Genomic DNA, 21,630 nt, shown 5'->3' on the forward strand with positions numbered 1-21,630 from the left:
TACGCCATGTCAAATTTTGTGATGATGTCTTATCAAATAAAAAAGCTTTCCATACAGAGCTTTATTGTGATAGTTCAGTTTGTATGGCAACTATATGCTATAGTGATCCGATCTGGAAAATTTCTACAGATATTATAATGTAGCTTCAGAAAACTAAGCATGTCGAATTTCGTGGTGATATCTTGTCAAATAAAAAAGTTTTTCATACAAGAACTTGATTTTGGTCGTTCAGTTTGTATGACAGCTATATGCTATAGAAGTCCGAACTGAAAAATTTCTGCAGATATTGTAGGGTTGTTTTAGAAAATACGCCATGTCGAATTTCGTGGTGATATCTTATCAAATATAAAAGTTTTCCATACAGAGCTTTATTGTGATAGTTCAGTTTGTATGGCAACTATATGCTATAGTCCGATCTGGAAAATTTCTACAGATATTATAATGTAGCTTCAGAAAACTAAGCATGTCGAATTTCGTGGTGATATGTTGTCAAATATGAAAGCTTTTCATACAATAACTTTATTTTGGTCGTTAAGTTTGTAGGGCAGCTATATGCTATAGTGATCCGATCTGGAAAATTTCTACAGATATTATAATGTAGCTTCAGAAAACTAAGCATGTCGAATTTCGTGGTGATATCTTGTCAAATATGAAAGCTTTTCATACAAGAACTTTATTTTGGTCGTTAAGTTTGTACGGCAGCTATGTATGTATGTATATGCTATAGTGGTCAAATAACAGTGGTTTCGACCAAATGCGCAACTTCTTGGCAAGGAAAGGATATGTTCATAACTTCAGATCGATATCTCAAAAATTGGAATCGACTCAGCTCGTCTGACTCTTCACTTAAAGGATCTCCGACGTTAAATTCAGGATGTTACGAACTTCGTGGCAAACTTATTCAGGGTATAAAAATAAAAAATAAATAAAATAAAAAAAACACAGCTATCAAATCCCAACGAAAATACCGAATTAAAAATAAATGAGTTTAGCAACAAAAGTGATTGAAAAAAGCGGAATTTAGGAAGTGCTCGTACTAAGCAAGCGTCGCCTTTGTTGTTGTTAGCCATTAAAATCAACATTAGAAGCGCCTCGAAGCGTTAAAGTCATGATGATGAAGTGATGTCGTCTATTTCCAATGCTTGTAAGCATTTCTTTAACTCATTGCTGTGGTTCTTACAAAACGAAAAAACAACAACAACAATTTAAAATAAATTCACTCACTGACAATAGCCAATGTGTGTAACTGCAGGTACAACATTGAATTTGAATTTCCTGCGCTGCGGAAATCAAAGCAAAAGCAGCGCGCGCTTGCTGCCAACCGCTGCCATCTCATCACTACCACAAACGCTGTTGTTGCTGCGCACGCGCAACAAGCGGGAAAGCGGCATTGCACGGTGGGCAGCGCTGAGCGATCCACCAACACCGGCCGTCCAGGCCAACAAGCAGCCACCTCAGATCACAGACCGTACTCAATCATTCGGCTGCAGTTGGCCAAACTTACACTGGCTGCTGTTGTTTGTGTTGGCACTGGCACCAGCAGTGGTGGTGGTGTGTTGGTGTGTTGGTGTGGGGTGCCACCACCGAGACAAAGGTGACAAAGTCACGAAATTCTTGTCAATTTTCAACTACAGACCAATTTGTTGTGCGCTCTTTCGCTTTGTGAATTTCGTGACAAATCAAGCTACCAAAATTGGGAGAAAATTCAGTCACCTTCATACTGCGCCGCGCACTCACTAACGTGCAGCCGCCATTCGTTGTCGCTTTGATCAGTGAGGATTTGACGGTTTTTAACCAATATGTTATTGTATTCAATGCTTGTTCTTATTCTTTTTGTGGTTTTCGGTTGTTGTTTTTTTGTTTTTGTAACGAAATTTAGAATTTTTTGCTATTGCTCAGTTTCTTATTTTATTACGCTGAATTTACGATTTATTGTCGAGGAAGAAAAGCAGTAGGTGTCGTCGGTGCTTAAGCATTCCGCTTGCAGAAGCTTGGCGCGTTTTCAAGTGCAGGTGGGCGTTAGAGAAATTTTTGTATGATAGCTTTTTTGCTTCTGCTATAAGGTCTGAGAAGTATCAATAAAATTATTTACATAAAGTTGTGGTGGATAACCTAATTGGATCTTTCAAATTCATAATTTTTAGAATAATTTTTTAGAATATTTTCTAAGTCGAAAAAAAATGACATTAGTCTCATATAGAACCTTATACGTACATACATATGTATATAGTCATCTATGTTAATAAAAGCACTGACCTCAAAGCTATCAAACGTAGAAACCTTATTGCGCCTACAAACATAACGAAGCGCCCTAAATTTGAACTCGTCGTCCACTTAGCTTAGCCATTTCGTCTACAACTTCAACAAATTTCAACATGATGAAGCCATTCTATTGTGGATTAAAGTCAAATTTTGTTGTAATTTCGCCATTCTTTCTACGTGAATTCAATTGCGAAAATAATGTGACTTCTCACCCAGAAGCTTGACTAGCACACGTGCTCTAGATACCAGCATACACAAGTGTGAATATTCTTAAGAAACACTAAAGTATAAATACATACAAACATACATATATGTATATAGTAATACATACTTATATTAAATCGCCCTACATTTGCTCGCTCTAGTATTTTTGGCACATTTTCACACTTTTGTTTTACTGTAGTACACATTTGCTGTAAGCCTAACTGGAAGACGAAGCTCATCTGGTCATTACAGATTGAGGTTACCACATTGTAATCAGCAACTTATGGTTACTGCAATAATTCTCAAATTTTTTTTTTTGCTTTTTGAATTAAATTATTATTTTTGAGCTCCTTTTTTGCTATTTTGGAAGCACACTATTTTCTTGATTTCAAACAAAAAGTGGACCAATTCTATAAATTACAAGTAAAATATTCTCAAATAACAGGAAAAAGTAAGCTCATAAAAAAGGAATATGTAGATTGTCTTTTATATCCGCCGTATAGTGCTGACTTGTTACCGAATGACTACTTTTTATTCTCATACGGAAAAAATAATACAAGAGGTCAACATCAAGTATCCTCTGGGTAGCCAAAAAACATCCGTTTGAAGGAGAGCTAAAAAGAGAAGGCGAAACATCCCCTCCCCAGGGTTGTGAGCTAGGTTTGAGACCCGCCCGGTAAAAAAACCCTACCAATGTAAACATTGATGACGACCCCTGCAAACGTCTTAAGGATTATGATTTAAGGACATGCACCTGGAATGTCCGGTCCCTTAATTGGGAAGGTGCCGCTGCCAGCTGGCTGATGTCTTAGTTAAAGTAAAGGCTGACATCACCGCCGTCCAAGACATGCGATGGACGAGACAAGGACTGAGACGAGTAGGTCCTTGTGGCATTTACTTCAGTGGCCAAATAAGGAAGTGTAAATTTGGTGTGGGACTCATGGTGGGGGAGAGACTCTGTCGCCGCGCACTGTCATTCACCTCGGTGGATGAACGTCTAACCAAATCCATATCAAAGCGAATTCTTTAACTTATCGTTGATTTGCGTCCACGCCCCAACGGAAGAGAAGGACGATGTGACCAAAGATGTCAGGATGCAAAAAAGAACTGATAAGGAGCATGTATCAGCTCCTTTGTAGAATATGATCAGACAAAAGCATGCCCGATAATTGGAATTTAAGCCCAATCCATGAAAAGGGAGACCCCCAATCTGTGCCAACTACCTTGGGATAAGCCTCCTAAACATCGCCTATAAGGTTCTATCCAGCGTCAACAAACTGATTGGACTTTATCAGAGTAGCTTTGGGACTGGAAAATCAACAACTGACCAGATATTCACCATGAGGCAAATCTTGAAAAGGCCCGTGAAAAAAGGGGATCGACACACACTACCTCTTCTTCGACTTTAAACCTGCTGTTGACAATACGAAAATGACCTGTTTTTATGCCGCTATGTCTGAATTTGGTATCCCCGCAAAACTAAAATGCATGTGTAAACTGACGTTGAGCAATGCCGAAAGGTCCGTCAGGATCGGAAAGGACCTCTCCGAGCCGTTCAAAACTGCAAGAGGTTTCAGACAAGGCGACTTCATATTCGAGCTGCAGATCTGAATAGAGAAGGTACAATCTTCTATAAGAGTGTAAAGCTGCTGGTGTACACCGATGATATTAATATCATTGGCTTCAACACCGCCGTTAGTTCTTCTCTCTCTACACGGAATAAGGAAACGAAGCAAATGGGTCTGGTAGTGAACGAGGGCAAGCAGAAATATCTCCTGTCATCAGTCATAATTTCGAAGTCGTAGATAATTTCGTCCATCTTGGAACCAGTATTAACACCAACAACAATTTCAGCCTCAAAATACAACATAGAATAACTCTTGCAAACAGGTGCTACTTCAGACTGAGTAAGCAATTAAGAAGTAAAGTCTTCTCTCGACGAACAAAGACCAAACTCTATAAGTCATGTGAAGAGGCATGGACGATGACAACGGCTGATGAGTCGACGTTACGAGTTTACGATAGAAATGTCCTGCGAAAGATTTCTGGTCCTTTGCGCGTTGGCCACGGCGAATATCGCATTCGATGGAACGATGAGTTGTGTGAGATATATGATATTGACATAGTTAAAAGACAGCGGCTACGCTGGCTAGGTCATGTTGTCCGAATGGAAGAAAACACTACAGCGCCGGGGGAAGCAGAGGAAAAGGAAGACCTTCACTCCGTAGGAGAAGGTCCTGGCTTTGCTTGGAATCTCCAATTGGCGCCACATTGCGAAAAGAAGAAACACTGGCGCAAGTTGTTAACTCGGCTATAGTCGCGTAAGCGGTGTCTACGCCAGTAAAGAAGAATCTTTAAAAAATAAATCCCAAAGAATGATCTTTTAAAGGATAATAAACAGTCCCCAATAAATTTGAAGTTTCTGTGTTTTTTCTTTAAAAAAGTAGGCAACCTCGAAATGGATCACCCTTTAAAACCTATAATCTCTGTTGATATTGTCAAACTAATTGAAGATGCACTTGCAACATTGCAAGTTTATTTTTCGAGTTACAAGCTTACCCATCAACGAAGCTTTTTGCTATTTTGTCGAAAAAAGAAGCACTTTCATAAATGTATAAGTACATATTTGTATGTATGTATGTGTAATTACAAACTAGCATTTTGTGTAGGGGCAAGTTTGTGGAGAAAAGGAAAAACTTTTGTTGCACCGATAATTGCAATGACTAAGCAATTGTGCCGTAACTGTTTAGTCCGTGCCGCTTTTGTTGTTGTTATTTGTAAACCATTTCACTGGCTTCTATACTTCCTACAATACTAAGATTTGGAGCTAACTCTCCAACAATATTTTGATATTAACTTCGCATTGTTAGACAGTCTAGGACAGATCGGACAGTTGTTTTCACAAACCGTTGCAGCGATGGTGGATAACTCTATCATCATTATTTGTGCGCCATTTGTTGCTGCATTCCGCAAGCAATGAGGCAATCAAGTCGACCAAGTTAGATGCTTAACATTGAGGGCAGCCAGACAGCGCGACAGGTTCCAAGCTCGTGCTGTGCGGTTTTCCTGTATTATTTTCGTTTGTAGTAAATGCACTTGCTTGGTATTTTAATTTTTACTTCATGCTTTCTTGTAATTGTTTTATTTTTGCTTATTACTAGGGACTCAGGTGCATTTTCATGCACAGCACAAGCGCAGATCTTTCAAGCCGATTGCCAGCAATTTTAGAGATTTCCTTTTGGAGTCATTTTTATGCCGTGAACAGGGTATATCAGAGATTATCCCTGGGGTATATTAATCACACGTTTAGAACTGAAATATACTTATAGATGCTGAGGGATTTGAACATACACTCACCAATCCATTGTTCTCCAGAAGAGCGTCTGTACGTGAGTCGCAGTATTTCGAATTTGCTCTCAAAATATTCCTAGATATTTTTTCATTTTGCTATATACGGTTGCAATAAATACTACACTAACACTATATGCACTTCCACATTCAAAAGTAAACACAACTTTTAACTTTCTATTTTAAAACATTTTCTTTTATGAAACACTAGCTGTAACTATAATAAAATTTCAACTAATTTATTTTTCTAACAGACATTCAAAAAATATCGCATGCTACTTTGCTGGAAATCATTTTCTAGCAACACCCTGTGTCCCAACGAGTCAGCTGTGCGCTATCAGCTGCTGCCAGCTAAACATCCGCAAGCAGTTAAAAATCAACGCAAGCAACAAAAAAGCCTTTTTAATTTGGTAAAAACATGCAATTAGCCATAAAACTTTACGTGTGCATAAGGAAGGATATTTTCTCAAGATATAAGTTAAAAAGTAGGCGAATGCAATTTTCGCACAACAGTCGGTAACTGACATCCAGGCAAGCAAGACTCTTGAAAGCAATTTCTGCGGCTAACGCACTTGACGGATTTTACACACATATTTAATATTGTCGTGCGCCGGAAAAGCAACTAGTGGCGATTGTGCATAGAACGCCATGTCTGTGTATGCGTGGGTAAGCAAGTAATTTGCATATCAAACTAATTAGCATTTAATAATTATTATTTTAACGACTTGCCTTAACAGGGGGCAAATTCGCACGGACAGCTTAGCCTTGGCTTTGAATCGGAGTTATGCATGTCACCACAACTTGTTCGTGAGTACACGTTTAATCCGAATAGTGTCCGCCGCATACGTGGAGGTGGCGGTCATGTACTTGTGCTGGATGCAAATGGGCGCATACACGCATGTGGCTGGAATGGTCGCGGTCAGTTGGGATTAAACTCAACCGAGGAGTGCTTTAATACATTTCAAACTATACCAGGCGAATATTTTGGGGTACTTTCGTTACTGCTTAACTATTTATTGGTTATTTATTTTATAATTTTTGTATTCGCATATACAGGATGTGCCGGTCGAGAGCATCTCATGTGGTTGGGATATATCTGGCTGCATAACAGTAACAAAAAAGTTGTATGTTTGGGGTTCGAATTCTTTTCAACAGTTAGGTCTGTGTCAACGTGAATTCAATGCAGTAAGACGTCCACTAGCTGTCATACTACCACGCAACGATACACCAGCACGCATAAGTTTCGGACTACGTCACTGTGCTATACTTACAGCCGACCATAAGGTTTATGTCTTCGGTCGTCTACGTATAGGTGATGAACCACCTTCAGACTTGTGTATAACATCGACAACGCTCAATTGTGCACCTGTTATAAAAATTCAAGCCAGCGAACCTAGTGAACTACGCATTATAGGCGTTGTAAGTGGACAAAATCACATTTTACTTAAAGTGATTGATTTGGAATATGGTGACAGTGCTAAGCGTGTTATTGCATTAGGTGACAATAAATTTGGGCAAGCAAATTCATTTCAATTTGATGAAGAAATTAAACAAATCGCTACCGGTTGGACGCATAATGCAGTAACATTAAAAGATAATAGAATACTCACCTGGGGACGTAATTGTTACGGACAATTGGGGATCGGTAGTGTAACGCAAAATCAAGCAACGCCACAGGAATTGGATTTGCCCAGTTCGATTATAGAATCACGTTTACACTTAGGTTCTGAACATGGTCTTTTACGTAGCACGAATGGTGAAGTGTACACATGGGGTTGGAATGAACATGGTAACTGCGGTAATGATGGCACGGAAAACCTGTAAGTAGATGTTATAAAGTAGTTCTAACATGCTAACAAGTCAATTCTTTAGATGCTCACCTACGCGAATTCAACTCCCCGGACCTTGCAAAATCGCTGGTACTGGCGCCGGATTTTGCTATGCAATTTGTGAAGTGCCTACCGAACGAAGCACTTAAAAATATTACGTCCTTTTGCATTTGTGTGCACCTCAAATATAAAATCCCTTTTCGTAAATATTTTGTGATAAAATAAAATATAATAATTGCAACTATTACTAATTACTATTATCGTGGTGCTTTATATGTATGTAAATATGTACTTGATGGCAGCGCCAAAATGTAGGCTATGAGAAGAAGTAAAAATCTCATAACACTGTCCGCTGCAAATTACTCCTGCAGTATGCCTTGACGGGTGTAAAGAATTGCATTGCGATTAACCTCAAAAATTAAACTTGACCTAAGCAAATGGTTTAAGTGGGTTAAAATCGTAACAAGCTGTTGAAAAATAAAACAAAATTCTAAATTTTTAAGAAATCTATTGAAGACAGATCGGAAAGCAACACGGTCGAAAATTTGTAGGAAAAAGGCCAAAAAATATCGATTATAGAAAATTGTTGTCAAATACAGTGAAATTTGAATCCCAACGGGCAGCTGTGACAAGAAAGCAACCGTTACACAAACGTTACTGTTGGTGCAATTCTTTTGTTATTTTATTTTTGGTTTGAGTGCTTTCAGCGCTTAAGCGCAACAAATATATAAACAAAAGGTCAAAAAAAGCATGGAAACACAGCAGACTCAACAAACAGAAAAGCTCATAGAGGACATGCTGGAATTTTTAGATTGTAATTATGAATTTCCCCAAAACCATAATTGTGATTAAATTTTTTCTTTTTTTTTCAAATAATACATAACCAAAGAAAATCTGCGTGATTTCTTTTTCCGCAGATGCGTAAAAAAATATATAAAATTATATAAATTCGAAACAATTTCATTTTTTCAGCAACGAGTGAGGACGAAGACGATAGCAACAATATGAAAAGCGAACAGGGTAATCTTAAAGAATCGTATGAAAGCACCAATGAGAATTTCGTGCGTACGGAAGAGCATACAGGTAATTCGTTATCAAGGTTAAATAAAAAAGAACGAAAAACAAAAAACTCGATTGCCAAAGAATTGTCTAAAATTAAAAACGAATTCCCCATTTGGAATACAAAGGAAATTGGTAATACAATATCGTAATTTAAACAATTAAATTCCTAACGTTTAATGGTAATGCTCAATTGCACAGCGCCCACTTCAAAAAAGCTTACTGATCCAATTTGGCATCAATCATACATACCGGCTGGGAAATGTGAGTCGGCGGATGTTGAAACTGATTGGAATTCGAAATTGGAATCTAATTGTCGTCGCAGCAGCAACACGTATGTACAAGAAGTAAATCGCGCAATTTATGGTGACACCACGGGCCATCCACCCAACGATAGCACTGAATATTTTCAAGCTGCACAAAATTATGCCATCTATGGTAAAGATTTTCTCGACTTTCCGGAGAATCTTACGCCACTGCTTAACGTGAAAGGTTCATCCACGCCGCCAGAAGCTGTGCCATTTGTTTCCGCCTATGGTAATGGCTTGTATCCCACACCGCAAGCGCCAGAGACAACAACCGGCATTGGTTTTGCTAATCTCAGTGTAAGTAAGCGTTATATATTCTCTGTGGGTTGCCTAATTTCAGTTGTGCATTCATTTCAGAAGCATTCTTCGGCTGCATCTTCTGCCGCAACAGCTGCTTATTATCAGATGTGTAATGGCCTGCAGCCGGCTTCAGTACGTCCGGCAGCTGGTAGCACTGCGTATGGCATGTTTTTAGGCAACAAAGTTACCTATGTAGCGGCTGCTCCTGCAGCACCGCCACTTGTCTACAACCAACATTCCTCTACAACTACGAATTTTATTTCGAATAGTTTAGCTAACGCCGCGTTGGCTACTTCGCCAACTATTCTTTACTCCAATCCGATGCTCACCACAACTACACAACAGTATCTAAATACCTTTTTCAAGGAAACTCAATATCTAAGTGGCGCTACCACACAGGGCACCACTGTGGGCACAACCACTGGGATTTACGAAAGACTTGTTTACGCACAAATGCTGCAGCAGCAAATCTATCATCAAACACAACAGCAAGCTGCTGCCGTAGCGGCGATGTTCCATAAATCACGTCCAACTCGTGCTACCAATGGTGGTGGAGGAGCAACAACCCCTTGTGAGTAACCAAATGTAAATAATATCAGCTGTTACAACCTTTGCGGCATTGCCAATGCTGTTTTTTCTTAGTCTTCCTTTTAATTATCAAAATCACTTGCACCGTGATTCATTTAATTATTATAATCCTATAAATTTCAGGTGCCCAAAATTCTGCCACACAAACAATGCCGTCGCCAAACAACATACCGGGACTTAACATATGTGGGCGTCAAGCGGCAATGGTTACCAACGCAACTGATATGCTGGTAAAATCTCCACCAGTTCCTTCACCGATTGCCGCCAATGGCAACGAAGATAATGTGACCCCATTGAATGATTTATGAGGTTCCCATGATTATTCTTAGATTTCTTATTGTTGCTAAGTTGTCTTTTCCTCTTCGTTGTTGAATTTTTTTTATCATTTTTATTAAATATCTGAATTAGAAAAATAAATAGGTCACAATAAAAATATTACTAAAATGCTCAAATTTATATGTGTAATTAGCTATATGAGGGGGCGATTTTGATTACTTAATCCCACCCAATGAAACAAATATTGTATTGTTACAGATTCCCGTAGACGATTACTGTCGGAATTTAAGCCAAATCAAGCTATTTGTTCAGGACTATAACGGGATGCCCCTTGATGTCTCCGATCGAACATCTACACAGTGAGGCTGGTATGCTCTCAGTTAAGGAGCCTAATGAACTAATCTCCAAGCAGTTGACTGCTTGAAGCGGAAACGCCTCCTAGGAACATCAATAGGTCTTTCCTTAACTACATCGACCAGACTTCAGACGCAACCAACTTCACTCATGCACTAATCGCCATTTACAGTGGAGACATAAACACCTTTACCGACTTCCCTTAAGTGAATGGCGTACATGGAGTCAAACCACCACCCATTGCAGACGTCGAGCTCGAGTTGCCGCGAGAATGGAGAGTGTCGCTTGCACAATTTCGTTCTGGATATTGTAGCAGGTCAAACTCCTATTTGTACAGAATCGACCCGGACATACCAAATATATGTCCAACATTCAACGAGCCCCTCTAAAAGCATGACACCTCTTTGTGTGCCCAGCTAACCCTACACATCTGACACACCGCTTCATACGTTCTGACCCTATAACAGTAGCTTTACTTCGACCGTTTGTGAAAGTACGTATCGTGTCCGGGGATTTTAGAAAAAAGCAGATTGGGTCGGTGATTCGGTTCTGGTTTTGAAAGCGAATTCGAAGCGCTAGGTCCTCCTAACTTGTAGAAAAGTTGGAAAAACGCTGGACCAAGTATATCGAACCAAAGCTTACCTCAAACTTGGTCTGGTACAAATGATGACATCTCAATAAGTTCAAAGAGCAGCAAAAGACAACGTGGCTTGGCTAATTGAACTTGAAGAGTAGAAATGTTTAGATATCCACAAACACAGATATTAAAAAAAGCTTCGAATCTTGGTCGAATAAACTTTGGAAACAAGAAAGTTGAGTCAAATATTCATAAACATATGTACTTAACTGTTTATTTGCAAATCCTATGCAATTTAAAATATTACTTAGCTTTGGCAAAACCAACTTGGCTGTTACCCAAATCGAAAACTGTGTAGTACTTTCCAATAAAGACATCTCCCAAAATCCAGAAAGGTGTGCCAGCATCCTCAAAAGCAGACATACACAATTGCTCACCGCTGCCAGCCTCAACCTCAAAAATGTAGTCGCTACCCTCTAATGTAAAGTTTTTTCCAGCAATGGTAAACGAGATCTTTGGTAAACTGGATACTTGAGAGCAGTTGACGAAGTATTCTCCTTCGTTGTTAGGTTCAGCACCAATAAGTTCCTGGATATATCCATATAAGTAAAAGGGAACGGCTACAAGGCTGGTACCAGTATCAGCGATACCCGGATCACCGAAAGAAAACTCGCTATCACCAATATATACCGTGCCAACGCCGAATTGCCAATATCCTTTGCTTGCGACAGGAACATAAGTTATATCACCTTCATAGTGATCACTATCAATGCCACCTAAAGTTAAGACACCACCCTGGCTAGAGGTACCATCACGTGTCAAATAAAAACTGAAAACGGGTTCTTTGACCAAACCTTGTTTGTACAAATTATAGAATGGTGGTACCACATTATCATTAGAGATCTCCTGGTAACCCATACCGAGTATACCATCGAATACGGCATCAACGAAAGTAGTGCCAGGTTCCGTCGTGGCTACAGCAAATACTTGATCTTTTATAGCCAAACCCGCCACGGAAACGGTATCTTCCACTAAATAACCGGTTAAACTGCCAGTACCATATTGGATGGAGAACTCTGTGCCGTTCGCTTTATATGTGGTCGATTTGCTTGCATCATATGAGTTGTGGTTATTGCAAGCCGGATCACCTGAGCATGGTCCTTTAGGCACCCACAAATTTGATGAACCGGTGTCGAAGAGTACTTGGAAGTTTTGCGGTGGTGTACCAATGGTGATAGCACCATAGTATGAATCGTCCAAGTAATTGTGCAACTGCTCGTCTGTAGCGCGTGGCAAGGAATTGTATTTGCTACGCAACACCGCCAATTGTGCGGCGACATTCTTCAAGGAGCGTTTTTGGTTGTTCTTATTCAATGGAATTTGCACGACAGTCGCTTGTGCGACCAATGCTAAGCACGTTATCGTAACGAGAAACTTCAACATTTTGGTTGGAGAGTAAAACTTAGCACGATAATAGGTAGTCGTACTATGATGAGCTTTTATGTGGCGAGAACCTTTTTATACTATCGTGGAGTATTTCTTCGTGTTGACTTTAACGTTGCTTCCGTATGAAAAGCTTTATCGGTAATTTTAATTGTAATTACCGATAAGCATTGAAAATCACTTAGCTATCCTCTAGAAAACCACGAAAGATAGAGATAAGATTCGACTTGAAAAAGAAAATAGCCGCAGATAGAAGGATACATTTTCATTGCAAGGAAATAATGCGAAGGCCCAAGGGGTGTGATGACTGAACCCATGAGTTTAAAGAAGCAAAATCAAAGTAAATAATAGCTATACAGGGTTTGCCCGGAAAGTAATAGGGCTGAGTCGATTTAAAAAGTTTATTGAGTCAATCGTTACAATTCCTTAAAAACTTTTCAAAATCCTTCTGAATTCTCCGTCTCAAAATGTTTGCCTTTCATCGGTCTTTTCAGGCAAGCAAACAAAAAAAGTTCTAGGCTGTAGAGCGGCTGCGGAAGCGTTGGGATACCGGCCTTGGTTAGGTAGCTGTTCACAAGTAAGACGGCTTGAGCCGAGGCTGTGTCGTGATGTAACCTCCAATCGGCTGCGATGTTTTGTCGGACCCGTAAAACTTGGTGTTAACGGTTTGTCCAGGAGGAACAAATTCATGGTGGATGATGTCTTTGATGTCAAAAAAGTCAATGAGCATCGTTTTCATCGTCGTAGGTCTCCCAGCATGCTCTTCATCAGCGACCTCATCTCGCCCCTCCAAAAAGGTCTGTGGCTACTGAAACACACCACTTCTTGCTAAAACAACGTCTGGGTAAGCCTGCTTGATCATATGAAACGTCTCTGTCGCAGATTTACCGAGTTTCACACAGAATTCCTCTAACGAACGCTGCATTTCCGGCTTGCAAAAACACTCACAAAAAAACGTCGCGTGAAAATGTTTGTCTTGACTCTCCAGGTACTCGGAGACAACTGACCAGCCACTTGTTCGTTAGCTAGGAACGCCCTTTACCGAATCCAGTCGATGCGCGCACGCTATTTTATTATTTAAGTGCTTCGTTTAGCCCTTATTGTTTAGTTAGATAACTGTTTGTATGTACTTTAAACCGGTGTCTATGTCTTCTTCAGATTTGCTCTTTAACAAATGATCTTCACGTGTGCTTAACACGCTTTGGACAGCAGCTAGACCATGTTCTGTGATAAGGTTTTTTTGGAGTCCCTCGACCTATTACGCGTACAAAGATAGGTCCTTCTTTAGATAAAACTTTGCATGGGGAGTGCCTGGTTAGCATTTTTTGAATGTGGTACCAGATTTACTTAATCTTCATGTCGTAGTCGACTATAAGCTGATGAATTACGATCACCAGTACTGCCTTTCCAACATTTTTTCCTTTCCTTTATAAGACCGTCCACTCTCAATCCTTTAGCCAGAGGTGGGTTTAGAACGTATAGCCGATATAAGAATGTTAATTTCGGAAAGACTAAACCTTTTTAGACTAAACAACTATTAAACCACTCTCGTGTATAAGGATAGAGGAAGTTTTGATGAAAATATTCAAATAAGGTAAATTCCAACGTTTCAGAAGAGAATGGCGAACATTTTAGAGTTTTCAAATATTTCGAAACCTATAGTATATATGTATGTATGTATTTGCGTAGATATGATTCCCATTAAAGCTAAATTACGAACCTTCGAATACAGTTCTACCACGAAAATGAGTATTTTATGACCTACTCATTATCAGCCCATGGGCTAGAGAGGTCCAGACAGCTACAAAAATAGACAAAGCTCCGTCGCATATAACTACTAAATTATGAAAACAGCAGAGGTTAGTCAAATATTCTTTTATGACTTTTTATTTGCATGTTTTTTTTCAAATTGAATATTTTATTTGGCTTTAGCAAAACCAACTTGATTATTGCCCAAATCGAAAACACTGTAGTATTTTCCAATGAAAACATCTCCCAAAATCCAGAAAGAAGTACCACCATCTTCGAAAGCAGTCATGCACAACTGCTCACCACTCTCAGAGTCAACTTCAATGACGTAGTCGCTACCCTCTAATGTAAAGTTAGTGCCAGCAATGGTGAACGAGATCTTTGGTAAACTGGATACTTGAGAGCAATCTACAAAGTATTGACCTTCGTAATCGGGTTCAGCACCAATGAGTTCCTGTAGATATCCATATAAATAGTAGGGTACTGCCACAAGGCTGGTACCGGTGTCAGCAATTGCCGAATCTTCGTAAGAGAACTCGTTATCACCAATATATACCGTATCAACGTTGAATTGCCAATATCCTTTGCTTGCGACAGGAACATAGGTTATATCACCTTCATAGTGATCACTATCAATGCCACCTAAAGTTAAGACACCACCCTGGCTAGAGGTACCATCACGTGTCAAATAAAAACTGAAAACGGGTTCTTTGACCAAACCTTGTTTATATAAATTATAGAATGGTGGTACCACATTATCATTAGAGATCTCCTGGTAACCCATACCGAGAATGCCATCGAATACGGCATCAACGAAAGTAGTGCCAGGTTCCGTCGTGGCTACAGCAAATACTTGATCTTTTATAGCCAAACCCGCAACGGATACGGTATCTTCCACTAAATAACCGGTTAAACTGCCAGTACCGTATTGTATGGAGAACTCTGTGCCGTTCGGCTTATATGTACTCGATTTGTTTGCATCATATGAGTTGTGGTTATTGCAAGCCGGATCGCCTGAGCATGGTCCTTTAGGCACCCACAAATTTGATGAGCCAGTGTCGAAGAGTACTTGGAAGTTTTGCGGTGGTGTACCAATGGTGATAGCGCCATAGTATGAATCGTCCAAGTAATTGTGCAACTGCTCGTCTGTAGCGCGTGGCAAGGAATTGTATTTGCTACGCAACACCGCCAATTGTGCGGCGACATTCTTCAAGGAGCGTTTTTGGTTGTTCTTATTCAATGGAATTTGTACGACAGTCGCTTGTGCGATCAACGCTAAGCACGTTACCGTAACGAGAAACTTCAACATTTTGGTTGGAGAGTAAAACTTAGCACGATAACAGATAATCGTACTATGATGAGCTTTTATGTGGCGAGTACCTTTTTATACTATCGTGGAGTATTTCTTCCGGGTTTCCTTCTTAGGAGAAGCTTTATCGGTAATTGAGGTTGTAATTACCGATAAATATTGGAAGTATCTCGGCTGCCCAATAGGAAAAAACTCGAAAGATGAGGTTTAGCTCCGATTCTAATAGAGAATATCCGTAGGCAGTAAGAGGAATAAATTACCAGGGAATTATTCGGGGAAATTATTCGAAGGTTCAAGTGGCATGGTAACCTAACTCCTGAGCTTAAAATAACAATTCATTGAAAAGCACAACTTAGAAAACAAGGTCACAGAGCTTCCTTTATTTAAATTATCGAAAGTAAGTTATAGCTACATACATATGTAGAAGCCTCCTATGCCGTGGCATTGCTAAATTATTTGCATAATTATCTTTAGTCTAGAAACAAAGTAGTAATGAGATCATAATAAATGCTTTTTTAAGTGCTTCGTCTAGCTAGTGTTATTTAGTTGGACGAAATGTTTGTATGCACTTAAAATTTCCCAATGTAAGATCTACCCTTAACCAAATGGTCTTCATGTATGTTCAACAAGCGCTAAACAACGGACAGACAGAGGACGGTCTATTGTTTTTCTGGTACGGAGTGCATCGTAAGAGTTTTTTCTTTGATGCCGACTATCGTAGTAGTCGAGAAGTTGTCGAAGTATAATCACCACCTTAATGCCGAGCCTTTGTATGACAGAAAAGTGAAGTGCTAAAGCGAGTAAAAATGTCGCGCAAAATGAGTAAAGATCTGGTATCCTCTAGACAAAGAACTATATATATTTTCAAGTCGTCGATTTCGGAATAAATTTGGAGTTTCTCGGAAAATCTGAATAAAACATTCATAGAAGAGGAAACGGAATTTTCGCTGTCCGAAGTCACTTCTCGAATCAAAAATCACCCGTAACAGACCAACAAATTAATCATTTCAAATTTTGCCTTTAAAACCACGGAATATTTTTTTCTTTTCGTCAAATTACTAGATTAAAATTTGTGGATGCCGAAGGAGTGACTAATTGACGCTATTCGATTTAGTTTCTCGGAAATCTTGAACCAATTCGTCATATCGCTATATTCAATAATTTTTTTGCTTTTCTGTTTACTTTTTCGTTTATTACTGTTTTGATACAAAAAACTGAAAATGGATGAGTCGATTCATTGCAGGTAATATATCATGGGTGTCCTATATAAAAACATTGTTTATCTAATTGAAATGAAATCGAAAGTCCACGTTGATAACGAGGTTACAGTGGCGCCATGTACATATACCACACATAAATACATAGGGTTTACATACAACAATAACATTTACATTTACAATTTCCACAATTAATTAAATTAAGCTACGTAAAATGTGTTGTAATGTATAATTTGGACATATATAAATCTCACGTGCAACACCCAATTATGCTTTAAAATAGAAAGCCAATAGAGCAGATATTAAGATACCCAATAAGTTAGGGCTCAAATTGAAAGCGCCGCCTCCTACTACTTCTACATTGCTGGAATTACTAACAGCCGTCGCGAAACCGACCTGATTGTTCCCCATGTCGAAGATTGCGTAGTATTTCATAATGAAGACATCGCCAAGAATCCAAAAGTTCGTGCCGCCATCCTCAAAAGCCGACACGCACAATATATTGCCATAATTTCCCTCCATTTCATAAACATAATTACTGCTGTCTAAAGTAAAGGTGGTTCCAGCGATGTTGAACGAAACTACCGGCAGGCTGCTTGTTTGGGTACAATCGAACACATACACGCCATCTGCATTCAATATAGCACCAAGCGCAGCCTGTACAGTTGTGTAAAGTGAGGTCGGCACAGCTAACAGACTAGTGCCAGAATCACAAATCGCCGAACAACTATAGCATATGGCTGAACTGGTACCAATAGTAATCGATTCCACATTGAATTGCCAATAGCCTTCTAGAGTAACCGGTGTATAAGTTATATCACCAATAAAATGCGTAGTATCGTAACCACCGAGCGTGAGCTCGCCACCATTTGCAGATAGACCATCAGCGGAATTGTTGGTCAGGTAGAAAGCGAAGACGGGCGAATCGATTAAGCCTTGCGTGTACATATTGTAGAATGGTGGTATAACGTTGTCAACAGAAATCTGTTGATAAGCCATACCCAGAATGCCATCGAATTCGGAGTAGACAAACGTGGTGCCAGGCTCCGAGGTCGCTATGGCAAAAGTTTGTCCTGTTATAACCAAACCGCTAACATTAACGGTATCTTCCGCTAAGTAGCCCGTTAAATTGCCGGTACCATATTGTATAGCGAAGCTTTGATTATTCACTTGATAGGTGCTCGATGCGCTAGAGTTGTAGGTATTGTGTGTGGAGCAAGCGGTATCGTTGGCAGCACACGGTGCTCCAGGTACCCATAAGTTCGATGAGCCGCTGTCGAAGAGCACATTAAAGTTTTGTGGTGGTGTACCGATGGTGATGGGTCCATAATATTGATCGTCCTCGTAGTTGCTCAATTGTTCGTTGGCAACTATGAAACTCGAATTGAATTTGCTGCGCAACAAGGCTAGATGGGTGCTGTAGTTTTTAATCGAACGCCGCTTACTGGGTTTAGTTAACGGTATGCGCACGAGCGCGGCATCGACGACCAATGCTAGGCACAAAACCACGATCACCGACTTCAACATTGCGACTGTCTATTTGGACTGAACTGCACCATACGTAGTAATTAATTATTTATGTACGCTTCTACTTCTTCTATCAATATTTCGGAACTTTATTAATAAATAACGAGGACTTAACGTTCATCGTATCAATATTGTGGTATTACTCATGAAGGCGCACTCCAAATGTGTCTATCTTAAATGCCTCATTAAATGATAAAAAATATGTCACTATGTACATACAAATGTTTGTAAAATAATTATACTGCTTATCTATTAAATATTATTTAATGAAATCATTATCACAAGTGCCGAAAAATGCAATAAAACTAAGTGGCTGGCCTGTCCAATTTCCATACTCGATTGTAGATCTAGAAAATTGTTTTCTTCTTAATGGAAAGTATGCTATGTCTATCAAATTTGGTGCATAACACGACGTACCCATGCCACAATCTTACTATAAGGCTTCGTAATGGCAATCGCGTAGTATCGATGTACATATGCTAGATGACGATACCGATACTTCTTCTGCTTCTTCGATACTGATATGTTACGTCATAAATGAAACGAACGATCAAAAGTCTTTAGTAATTGCAAACAAGGCTTTTCCTCTCTTCGTTTATGATGTCACGAACTGACATATTTTTCTATTAAACGCTTGTTAAGGCTTATCAAGGAAGGCAACGCGGCGAAGATGTCGTCATCTGTACTTTCATCATTCTTGTACTATTATGCCTATACTTATACCCTCTTTAAAATAGCAAATTGCAAATAAATAGTTGATTTCTAAAGCTCGAAGTTTGAATGTTTCTCTAAATGTAATAAAGTTTTGACCGTAAAGTTTTAAAACACTATCTTTTGAGAAGTACAGTTAAATTTATATTGACAACGAACTATGCGTAAGCTTAAGTCCTAATAACACACTAATTATCGGCGTAATTGTAGACAGATAAAAAATATTTTTAAGCTGCTTAATACAACGCCGTGAATATGCGATATATTCTTACAAAGTTGCTGATACATATATACATTAGGGTGCGTCAAAAAAGCGGTAAGAGCCGATGGATTGCCGGCTGAGTTACTGCGGCAGCGAAGAACTGATAAGGAGCATGCATCAGCTTCTATGCAAAATATGGACAGATGAAAGCATGCCCAACAATTGGAATTTAAGTGTGCTCTGCCCAATACACAAAAAGTGAGACCCCACAATTTGCGCCAACTACCGTGGGATAAGTCTCCGAGCATATTGTGAAAAAGATTAAAGTCCACAGTCAACAAACTGATTGGGCCTTATCAGTGTGGCTCCAGGCCTGGAAAATCAACACTGACCACATATTCACCATGCGCTGAATATGGTCAGACGAAAGCATGCCCAACAATTGGAATTTAAGTGTGCTCTGGCCAATACACAAAAAGTGAGACCCCACAATTTGCGCCAACTACCGTGGGATAAGTCTCCTCAACATCGCATATATAGTAAGGTTCTATCGAGCGTATTGTGAAAAAGATTAAAGTCCACAGTCAACAAACTGATTGGGCCTTATCAGTGTGGCTTCAGGCCTGGAAAATCAACACTGACCACATATTCACCATGCGCTAAATCTTGGAAACGGAGATCGACACACGGTACCTCTTCGTCGGTTTTTAAGGAAGCAAAGCAAATGTCTCCAGCAGTGAACGAGGGCAAGACAAAATATCTCCTGTCATCAAAACCAACAGTCGTAGTAGTTGTAAATAATTTCGTCTACCTTGGAACCAGCATTAACAGCAACAACAATGCTAGCCTCGAAATTCGACGCAGAATATCTCTTGCCAACAAGTGCTCCTTCGGACTAAGTAGGCAATTGAGAAGTAAAGTCTTCTCTCGACGAACAAAAAGCAAAGTTTATAAGTCACTCATTATTTCTGTCCTGCTATATGGTGCAGAGGTATGGACGATGACAACATCTGATGAGTTGTCATTACGAGTTATACGACGACATTGACATAGTTTAGCTAATTAACAGAGAGCGGCTATGTCGTCCGAATGTACGAAAACACTCCAGCTCTGAAAGAGGACGACCTTCACTCCGTTGTAAAGACCAAGTAGAGAAGGACCTGGCTTCTCTTGGAATCTCCAATTGGCACCACATTGCAAAAAGAAGAAGAAGAAGTTCTTCTTAGAGGTGTCTATCAACAAATCTTTCAGAAAAGGTTGTTTTTTTACTCACCCTTATGTACACATATTTACTTTTACTTTTAAATATAAAGCCCAAGTTACACATTTCTGATGAAATTCCATAATTTAGAATGTTGCAAAATCCCTTAAAAAGATAGTCAAGATAAGATAAGATATAGAAGAATGTCACTAATACATATGTAAATGCCTGAAATTTTTTCGATATCTCATGACCGCTTTGTTGGACCTTGATAGACTATATGTAGTGCGTTAAGCGCAACGAAACTAATTCCTGGAGCTTAAGGCAGAAATGGATCCAAAAAGTAACGGTCTTAAAAGTAACGAGTTTGTTACTAGTTTATATGCTCTGCGACGTAAAGATCTCTTTTAAAACTACAGTATATTCTAGGGCTATAGTATTCTTCTTTTTGCATGGAAGTCCAATTCCCGAAGCGATTTCGATCGGGTCGTTGCTTTGATCTCGAAGTTTGTGCTAATTATTTTGCTGTTTCAAAATATAGTCAAATAATTTTCCGTGGGATCCTTTTTAATATATAGCAAATATCCCTTATCAGAAGTTACTCATATTACTTGGAGCTTAAAGTTTCCTTCATCACAAGGTCCATTGATGTCTATATACACACATATACATGTGTTTAGTACAATGTTGAAAAAACATTGACAATGAGTAAAACGATGAGTCGCATAATTGAACATAATCGGTTGTCGTTGAGTAAAAAAAAGTCAGGATGGCAATTCTTCAAGCGAAAGCTTTTTCATTTATGGAGCGTTTAACAGTAGTATAAATTTTACGAAGTATTAGAATAAGCTATGCGAGTATGTAGATATGTAAAGCTCGTTGAAACTAACTACTCGCTGCAACTAACTAATCGTTTGTTTTTATTTTCAGCTACACGCCATTTTATTAACAAGAGAGAATGCATTCGTTCAAATACATTCAAATGTCGTCTAATATAACTTTTGGATAAGACTGTCTATAAAAGCTTTTGAACCCAATGTATCATTGTTTAAATAGCACCATTTATAATGGACGATGTTTTGAAGCGATAACACATGCCCAAGATATACAGATCTTCCTTTTATACCACAGCTTCAGCCCGATTTAATCGTCCCTGTACCTAAAAT

General features: G+C 39.2%; 5 protein-coding genes and 2 long non-coding RNA genes across 8 annotated transcripts in view; 2 read left to right on the top strand and 5 right to left on the bottom strand.

The window, feature by feature from the left end:
• The window catches only part of LOC120768385, a 53,685-nt gene extending 46,180 nt beyond the window's left edge, over positions 1–7,505 (bottom strand). Inside the window, exon 1 of the long non-coding RNA XR_005704753.1 lies at positions 7,425–7,505. This is a non-coding gene — a long non-coding RNA (uncharacterized LOC120768385). The remainder of the gene's footprint in view (positions 1–7,424) is intronic.
• LOC120768381 (secretion-regulating guanine nucleotide exchange factor) lies at positions 6,146–7,890 on the top strand. Of its 2 annotated transcripts, none has more exons than XM_040095048.1 (4): positions 6,146–6,480; positions 6,552–6,803; positions 6,871–7,638; positions 7,687–7,773. In XM_040095048.1, exons 1-3 carry the CDS (start codon positions 6,463–6,465, stop codon positions 7,636–7,638), a joined length of 1,038 nt encoding a protein of 345 aa, XP_039950982.1. In that variant the 5' UTR covers positions 6,146–6,462; the 3' UTR covers positions 7,687–7,773. The 2 variants fall into 2 exon arrangements, with proteins under 2 accessions (XP_039950982.1, XP_039950981.1); XM_040095047.1 differs by having other exon boundaries at positions 6,148–6,480; positions 6,871–7,634; positions 7,687–7,890.
• On the bottom strand, positions 7,540–9,039 carry LOC120768386. Its single transcript, XR_005704754.1, has 3 exons — positions 8,955–9,039; positions 7,695–7,839; positions 7,540–7,632 (listed from the first exon to the last, which is right to left on the bottom strand). It is a non-coding gene; the product is annotated as an uncharacterized LOC120768386 (long non-coding RNA).
• Positions 7,955–10,206, top strand: LOC120768380. Its single transcript, XM_040095046.1, has 5 exons — positions 7,955–8,457; positions 8,616–8,837; positions 8,904–9,307; positions 9,368–9,881; positions 10,022–10,206. The coding sequence occupies exons 1-5, from the start codon at positions 8,394–8,396 to the stop codon at positions 10,204–10,206; spliced, it is 1,389 nt and encodes a 462-aa protein (XP_039950980.1). The 5' UTR covers positions 7,955–8,393.
• A 1,147-nt stretch (positions 10,207–11,353) lies between these two features.
• On the bottom strand, positions 11,354–12,571 carry LOC120768269 (lysosomal aspartic protease-like). Its single transcript, XM_040094867.1, has one exon. It carries the CDS (start codon positions 12,546–12,548, stop codon positions 11,409–11,411), a length of 1,140 nt encoding a protein of 379 aa, XP_039950801.1. The 5' UTR covers positions 12,549–12,571; the 3' UTR covers positions 11,354–11,408.
• Positions 12,572–14,445: 1,874 nt separating this feature from the next.
• On the bottom strand, positions 14,446–15,636 carry LOC120769623 (lysosomal aspartic protease-like). Its single transcript, XM_040096728.1, has one exon. It carries the CDS (start codon positions 15,604–15,606, stop codon positions 14,467–14,469), a length of 1,140 nt encoding a protein of 379 aa, XP_039952662.1. The 5' UTR covers positions 15,607–15,636; the 3' UTR covers positions 14,446–14,466.
• A 1,355-nt stretch (positions 15,637–16,991) lies between these two features.
• Positions 16,992–18,353, bottom strand: LOC120768402 (lysosomal aspartic protease-like). Its single transcript, XM_040095077.1, has one exon. The coding sequence runs from the start codon at positions 18,348–18,350 to the stop codon at positions 17,091–17,093; it is 1,260 nt and encodes a 419-aa protein (XP_039951011.1). The 5' UTR covers positions 18,351–18,353; the 3' UTR covers positions 16,992–17,090.
• Between the last annotated feature and the right edge of the window lie 3,277 nt (positions 18,354–21,630).

Source organism: Bactrocera tryoni, chromosome 2 (genome assembly GCF_016617805.1).
Source record: "Bactrocera tryoni isolate S06 chromosome 2, CSIRO_BtryS06_freeze2, whole genome shotgun sequence".
Classification (NCBI taxonomy): Eukaryota; Metazoa; Arthropoda; class Insecta; order Diptera; family Tephritidae; genus Bactrocera; species Bactrocera tryoni.

Coding starts and splice junctions, on each gene's coding strand:
- LOC120768269 (XM_040094867.1), bottom strand. CDS start 12,548: ATGTTGAAGTTTCTCGTTACGATAACGTGCTTAGCATTGGTCGCACAA.
- LOC120769623 (XM_040096728.1), bottom strand. CDS start 15,606: ATGTTGAAGTTTCTCGTTACGGTAACGTGCTTAGCGTTGATCGCACAA.
- LOC120768402 (XM_040095077.1), bottom strand. CDS start 18,350: ATGTTGAAGTCGGTGATCGTGGTTTTGTGCCTAGCATTGGTCGTCGAT.
- LOC120768381 (XM_040095047.1), top strand. Junction 6,804..6,870: donor TACCAGGCGAATATTTTGGG/GTACTTTCGTTA, acceptor TCGCATATACAG/GATGTGCCGGTCGAGAGCAT. Junction 7,635..7,686: donor AATGATGGCACGGAAAACCT/GTAAGTAGATGT, acceptor TCAATTCTTTAG/ATGCTCACCTACGCGAATTC.
- LOC120768380 (XM_040095046.1), top strand. CDS start 8,394: ATGGAAACACAGCAGACTCAACAAACAGAAAAGCTCATAGAGGACATG. Junction 8,458..8,615: donor CATGCTGGAATTTTTAGATT/GTAATTATGAAT, acceptor TCATTTTTTCAG/CAACGAGTGAGGACGAAGAC. Junction 8,838..8,903: donor TTGGAATACAAAGGAAATTG/GTAATACAATAT, acceptor TCAATTGCACAG/CGCCCACTTCAAAAAAGCTT.